Source organism: Chinchilla lanigera, unplaced genomic scaffold (genome assembly GCF_000276665.1).
Source record: "Chinchilla lanigera isolate Chin_1 unplaced genomic scaffold, ChiLan1.0 scaffold00034, whole genome shotgun sequence".
Classification (NCBI taxonomy): domain Eukaryota; kingdom Metazoa; phylum Chordata; class Mammalia; order Rodentia; family Chinchillidae; genus Chinchilla; species Chinchilla lanigera.
The window spans coordinates 1,702,962-1,710,791 of NW_004955435.1; the positions used below are offsets into that span (position 1 = coordinate 1,702,962).

The following is a 7,830-nucleotide window of genomic DNA, read 5'->3' on the forward strand; positions in this document are numbered from 1 at the left end:
GGGTCCTCGGGTTCTCGGGTCCTCGGGTCCTCGGGTCCTCGGCGCGGGCCGGGCTCGGCCGCAGCGCCCGAAGGGTCGGAGGAGCATCTGAGTGCCGGGGCCCTTCGCCTTGAAGGACCCCGAAAGGTGGTGGTGAATGCACAGCCGTAAAAGTTAAACCATCCCAGAAGGCGTCTTGGAAATAGATTATTTTCCAGATGGAACCTACATTCGAGGGATTTCAGTGTTCCCCCGCATCTACGGCGAAAATTGATGGCAAGACCTGGTCGTGGATTCTAGTTCCTATAGTCCGTCTAGGTTACTAGAGTACAAGTGTTAAGTTATTAATCTGAGGGTACTAGCGTTGCGGGAATGCCATTCCAGTGTTGTGGACTTTTATCCTTTTGGTATTAAAGATGTTTAAAAATACGTTCGATTTACCGAATTTCGTTTTCTGTTTGAAAGTTATTTCTAGACGAGATTGATGATAGTGCGAAGACGTACCATTGGCTCTCAGTGTGTTTCTCTCCATGGTTATTGTGGGTGTCTAGAAGATTCCTGAATGTTCAACAATTCTTAAAAGTCGTAAGAGTGAACCAGTAACCATTACAAGAGCAAGACATTGACACTGTATTTTTTCTTTACAGAATTGTCACTGAGGTTGCTGTTGGTGTGAAGGTAGGAGAAGATTGTACAGTATTTGAAAGAAATAAGAAAATTGGGTTTGTTGGATCTACCGTCATTACCATAATTAGTAGAGAGTTTCACTTTTGAAAACTATGGTATAGCTGACAAAACTCATGCATAAAATGCTTCGTTTGTAAAATTGGATTAAACAACAACCATGAAGTTGGATAATATAAATCAACAGTCATAAGCTGTCCAAGAACTGACAGTAAGAATAACATTTTGAAGTAATTATGAATGGTGTTCAAGGAATTAATGCTTTGCACATGTGACTTTTGTCAATATAAAATTGTATCATTTTTTGAGGGCAGGCAATGGTTTTAAATGGAAATTGCAATTTTTTACTTAAATCGTGAGTTTCGGGAAGGCTTATATGCTTATTCTCAGGCTTAAAATTGCATCAGTGATGGTGTGTGAATAATTTTTTAGAACACTTTTGAAGGTGTGTTGTTTCCTTGTCTGATAGTGAAGTAAATAATTGCCCATGCTTTATATTTAGGCTTATTTCTTGGGTTCATGTTATAGAAATTAGGGGAGGAAAACATTTGGGAAAGGGCATAGTTAATTTTATTTGTGGTGATATTTTCCTGGTTGAAATAATACGAGATTGGAAGTTGGGAATAGAGAGGCCGGGGATATAGTTCAGCGGCACAAGCCCCTGCCTGGCAAGCGCAAGGTCCTGAGTTTGATTCCTGATACCAAAATAAGAAAGTTGTGAAAAGTTCAAGAGTGCAAAATGTAGGTGATGTTGTTCTCCAAATAAATTTCTTCCCTGAATTTTCTGAAAAAAGAATAAATGATTTAAGGTTCTTTTGTAAAAGAAAAAGTGATGCAAGTCTGAGTTGTGTACTGTTGGTGGGTGAGAAGTTTATAGACAAGACCTAGAATGAAAAAGCAGAAAAAAGTGAGGAGACTTGGAATAAGAAAGGGTTGTATTGCTTGTACCAGTTCTCTTTTAGTTTCAGGATAAAATACTGAAAATGTTAAAAAAAATTATTAAGCATTTTAAAGGCCATTAAAAATTTGAGTAAAGTTAGTTTAACATAGTTCTTTTAGGATATTGGTTAAGAATTTTTGCTCTGGTATTTATGTACAAGTAATTAATTTTCTTTAGAAATTGAAAAAAGTTTTAAAGGAAATAATATGTGTTTAAAAAATTCAAAGCGAAACAGTTGTCCTTGTTTATTAGTTTGCTTAATAAGTGTAAATAGTTAGGTGCAACGTTATTAGGTGTAGATAATTGATCTAAAATAAAGTATTTTGTGCATATTTCTGAAGTTATTTATATGTTACCATATGTGAATATCTTTAAAGATTAAGACTGTTCTGCTTCACATCTTGGCCTTTTCAAAAAAATTAGCTATTGAGATAAAATTTCCCATAATGACCCTTATTTAAGGCATGCAATGTTTTGGCATCTGTACACACCTGTGACAAACATCACCATGATCAGAATAAGAATAGTACGAGTGACTATTACTCTCAGAAATACCCCCTTGCCTCTGATAAATTCCCTTCTACTCTTTCTTCCCACAAGCAACTGCTAGTCTCCTGTAACTAGATTAGTACATTCTTTAGAAGTTCAATTAAGTGAAATCACACATTGTGAACTCTTCTTTGGTTTGGCTTATTTTATTCTGTAATTTTTTTTTTTGAGATTTACTCATAACATTTATTAGTAGTCCTTTTCTGTTGCTTAGTAACATTACATTGTATGGCTGTCTGGCAATTTATTTATTCAACTCCTAATGGACATTCATGTTCTTTCCAATTTATGGCTATTATAAATAAGTTTGCTGTGAACATTTTTGCTCTTATGTGGACATATTCATTTCTCTTGTGGGGGCATATGACTAGAACTGGAAACTTTTCTACAGTGGTTGTCCCATTTTACATTGCCGTCAACAGAGTATGAGATGTTCAGTGCCTCCATATCCTCTAATGCCTATGTCTGTGGTTTTTCTGATCATCAACATTCTTGTGGGTATGAAGCAATACTTCATGTAATTTTGATTTGTGTTTTGGTAGTATCTGCGATTTGGAACATCTTTTATGAGCTTTTCATGAGCTGTTTATTTTGTGAAGTGTCCAATTAAATCTTTTGCCCATTTTTTAAATTGGGCTATTTCTTAATTGAATTTTGAGAGGATGTTTATTATGGATATATCCCTTTTCACATACATAGCTTACAGATGTTTTCTGCACTTTTCTATTTGCAAACAATGTCTTTTGAAGAACAGTTATTCTGATGAGCTCTCATCTGTTTTATTTTTTTTTTTCTTTTATGGATGACACTTTTGGTGTCATACCTAAGCCATTGTTGCCTAGCCTTAAGTAAAAAATATTTTACTCCTTCATTTTCTAATAGAAGTTTTATATTTTGGCTAAATACGGAACTTGGGCCTGTGTTCCATTTTAAGGTTTTGAATATAGTACGAAGAATGGGTGAGAATTTTGGGTTTTAGATGGGAACATCCAGTTTTTCCAACGTCATTGTAGCTTTGTTGGAATGTCTGTGTGACTTTGTTTCTGTAGTCTCCCCTTTTCCATTAACCCATTTCTGTCGCTGTAGAGGCCTAAGAGAATATCTTAGTCACTATTAGGTATATATACAGTCTTGAAATCAAGTAGCTTTGGTCCTCCAACTTGGTTCATTTTCAGAGTTGTTTTGGCTCTGGGTCACAGAAATAATGCTGGGATCTTGTTGAGTTAGACTCAGTAGAGCAAATTGAGGAAAACTGACCTCTTACTGTTGAATATTTGTACCCAAGAATACATACAGTTTTATGTATTCATTCACATAGGTCTTTCTTTCTGCAGGGTTTAGTTTTCAGTGTATAGTTTTTTTTTAACCATCTTTTATTAGAATCATTCTTTGTATTTCATATCTTTTGGAATTAACAAATGTTATTTTTGAAAATTTAGCTTCCAATTATTTGAGGCTCATATTTAGAGCTAGTTTTTTCGTATTGCTCCAGTATACTGTACCAGTGCTAAGCCCATTTCATAGATCTAATAGCTTTTTTGTAGGTTCTGTCAGATTTTCCACCAAGACCATTTATGCTCAGTTGTCTTGAGAGCATTTTCTTTCCTATCAGGGTGCTTTTTTTCTTTCTTGCTTGTGACGTCTAGTATAGTGTTGAGGTTGTGAGAGTGGGTGGCTTTACCTTCTTTCTGATACTAAGGTGAACACTATAAATGGTACTGTTTTTTTCTTTCTTAACTGCGAATTGTGTCAGCTAAAGGAATAATACTATTATTAAGTATTTGAAAACAAAGTTGTGTGGGTTTGATGTTTGTTTTCTTTGTGGAGAGGTTTTATACTTTATATTTAATTGTTTGATAAAATAATAGTATGGGGCTATTCAGGTTACCTGTTACTTCTTGGTGAGTTTTGTGTCTTGTGTAGAATTAGTCTGTTTCCTCTAAGTTGCTGAATGTATTTGCCTAGAGTTGTTTACAATAAAATATTACTTTTTAATACTTTTGATTTCTTTAGACTAGGTCATGATGCCAACTCTTTTCCTTTGCAGTCTTGATAAAAGTTTTTTTAATTTTATTAATCTCCAAAAGATCAACTTTGTTTTTCTGTTTCGTATTTTGTTGATTTGTTTTTATTTTCCTTTGCTTCTGTTGAGTTTGTACTTGCGATACATAGTTTACATTGAAACTGATGTCATTAATGTGAAGCCTTTTCTACTAGGAGTTTAGTGCTGTGTGTTTCCTTCTTAGGTAATGCTCCCATGACAGTCCTCAAATTTTAACATGAGTTGGGTTCATTCAGTTGACATCTTCTTAATACTGTTTTATTTCTTGGGTTTATGGGTACTCTAGGAAAATATTAATAATTTTAGATGCAGATTGTAAGTATGGTAAAATTTGTACCAGTTTTTTAGTAAGCTAAATGAAGATTGATGTTTACCATTTTTAAATAATTTTTAAATACTGTATCCATGTTTTTAAAATTAAGCTAGATTTTTTGAGCTTTATTATTATGAAAGCACTAGTTTATAATGTGCCTACTAAGTGACAGCATTGTATTAGTAACTGGTGATTCAGAAACAGCGGAGACAGAATATATGTTCTTTAAGGGCAGAGACCTTAATGGCTTATTTACTTCTCCTCCATTAATCATGCAAATAGTGGATACTTAGTATTAATGACTTTGGAAGTATCTCAGGCTTCAATCTGTTTATATGCTGTGAACTATTTTCTCAAAAAGATAAATGCCAATTTCTGTATGACATGACTTCTTATTGGAGATCTTGGAGATCCAAAAGAAACTGTGTTTTTAGGAGGGCCTCATCTGGTTGGAGAGATAAATACCTAAACTTCTAAGGAAATGCCATGTTGCTACAGCAAGAGAGCTTACTTTTGTTTGATAGGGTCAGAGTAGATTTCATCAAAGTAGTAGGCTGTGACATGTGCATTAGAGCTAGGTTGAGAGATGCTGAAGCGGGCAAAGAGCAGTACATGTTGAGAGAGTGACAAAAACTCAGTTGTGTTTATGCCCTGGTATAAATTCATAGCCACTGAACAATGAGTTGAACAGTTTTGCCTTTGTTTTTCTTTAATATGGGTCAGTAGGTGTTTTTTGCACAAAAACTATGTGTAGCACGAAGTAAAACAAAACATGTGAGAAATAGCATTGGTTTGCTTTCTGTCACTGTGCCACAAGACCTGAGAAAACGTGGAGGAGGGAAGATTTATTTTGGCTCATGGTTTTAGAGATTTTGTTCTTCAGTCCATGGTTGGTTGGTTCACTTGCTTTTAGGTCTGTGGCGAGGCAGAGAAACATAGCAGAAGGGCGTGGTAGAAGAAGGATGCTCACCAGTGACAGCCAGGAAGTAGAGAAGGAGACTGGGGACAGGGTATAGTCCCAAGGGCACGCCCCCATCCCGCACTCCCTTTAGCTTGGTCCCACTTTCTGAGTTCCATCACCTTCTAATAATACTGCCAAGGGGCTGGGGATTTAGCTCAGCGGCAAAGCGCCTGCCTGGCAAGTGCAAGGTCGTGAGTTCGGTTCCCGGTACCGGAAAAAAACCAAAAAAAAAAAAAAAAAAAGTACTGCCAAATTGTCTGTGAATGTATTAATCCACTGATGAAGTTAGAGACCTCATGAACAAATCACCTTCCAAAAATCTCACCTCAACACATGAACCTTTTGGGGAAATTTTTATATTTAAAACATAAATACTCTTGGGAACATAGGTAACTGTGTCTTCTTGTGGAAAACACACCACCACTTATAAAGTGTTACTACTATTAAAAAAGGAGAAACTCTGATCAAGTCTGTGGGTCCAACTATATATTAAATTACATCTTCAGCATACAATCAGATAGAAGAGCCAGAAGTTGCATGGTGCCAGACTGTGGGCAACTCTGTGAAATCAAAAGCTAGTTCTGTCACAAATAAAATGTAATTCTAAAAAAGAAGAGAGAACTTGTAGAAGAACAGTGTGCAATGATATCTGGAATGTGTCACAGTAATGGGAAAAATTGAGTATGAATATTGTATTTTTAATTATGAATGTTTACTGGTACTGATCATAGATACAGTATGGTTTGTGAGGCTTTTGTGTCTAAAATTCACTACAATAATTACAAAAAGTGTTGTTACTTAAAACTCTTCAGATAATTTTTTGAGATATTTTATTACTTTAAAGTACAAATATTACTTAACCACTTTATCCTCTAACATAGTATGCCTAAAAATAAATTACGAGTACTTTTATAGTTTAGTCATACATGTAGACTAGTTTTTTTTTTTTTTTTTTCACTTTAACTAGATCTTTGTTTTGTTTTGTTGTTTTGTTTTGAGACAGGGTCCGACTGTAGCCCAGGCTGGCCTGAAGCCTGGAGCTCCAGAGATCCTCTTGCCTCAGCCTCCTGAGAGCCTGGATTATAGGCATGCCCTACCCTCCCTATCCCTAAATAGATGCCTGAACTCTTTTCTATTGTGTAAAAATGCATTCAAAGTTAAAGATTATCTGTTGATAACTGACAATTATTTTTGACTTTAGAGTTTCCTTCATTTTTCTAAAACTTCATTATAAAAGTTTGATATGTAGAAAAGGGGATGTTATAATACCCTTTTTTTTACTTTTCTATTGGAGAATTTTAAAGCAAATCTCATTTCATATCATCTACAGATATTTCAGTAGATACAAGATGGGATCAGAAAATACACTGTTTAAATTTAAAAACATTATTACAGTAAAAGATATATTGCCATTAATCCCCTTCAGAACACTTTGCCTTCCTTCAAACACACTTATCCCATCATTCTTGGCTCTTACTGAAGCAGGTTTAGAAGTTCTCTTTCCTGAGTGGTTTTACTTGCACTTTGATGACTACTTTGATGTCCTGAACTGATTCAAAACATTTACCTTTCATGGTCATTTTGACTTTGTGGAAGAGCCAGAAGTTGCATGGTGCCAGATCCAGTGGATGAGGACACGCCATAATGATTTTATGAGCCTGTCTTTCTGTTGGATGGTATTCAGTAGCAGTATTCCCTATTTTTGTCACACCTCATCTTGGTTACTTTTCTCTTGTTGCTGAGACAAAATACCCAGCACCCAAATTAAAAGGGGAAAGGTTTATTTAGCTCATTTCGTGGAGGTTTCAGTCCATAGTTGGCTGGCTGCAAAGCAGAGTGGCACGTGACAGAGGGCATAAGAGCAAAAAGGGAGGAGCCGCAGGGAGAGCAAGCCTCTTGCCCTCCCTTACATGCAGGCTGGGTGTAGCACTCACACCCCTAATGTCAGCATTGGACCATGAGTCAATCATAAGCTGTAGAAGCCCATCCCATGACTGCTCAAGGCTTTGAGGGCACATGCAGACACAAACCATAACACACCTCATAAGATACTCAGAAAAAGAACTTGCAGCACTGCTTCAGAAAGTGGCAAGAACAGTAGAATAAGTGTGTTTGAAGTAGGGGGCAGTTCTTTGGCAGTAAGTTTTAACAAATTTTTATTTTGCTCATCTGTTACATCTGTTAACAGATGTACTCTCTTAAAGGTGACATTATAGCATCATATAACTACCAGAATTTAAGCTAATTAATTTCATGTACAACAGTAGATAACTTTGATTTCCTTTCATGTCAGGAACCAAGGAAATCAGCATGATGTGGTTAATAATGTCTCTTAGGGTTTT

The 7,830-nt window shown here is 35.9% G+C and overlaps 1 protein-coding gene across 4 annotated transcripts in view; it reads left to right on the plus strand.

Moving 5' to 3' along the window:
• Positions 1-626: 626 nt before the first annotated feature.
• Ptbp2 (polypyrimidine tract binding protein 2) overlaps positions 627-7,830 on the plus strand; it is a gene marked incomplete at its 5' end in the record, with an annotated part of 69,429 nt that continues 62,225 nt past the window's right edge. For all 4 annotated transcript variants that reach the window (XM_013516507.1, XM_005388785.2, XM_013516508.1 and 1 more), the window contains 1 exon segment: positions 627-657. In XM_013516507.1, coding sequence (XP_013371961.1) covers positions 627-657 — 31 coding nt within the window.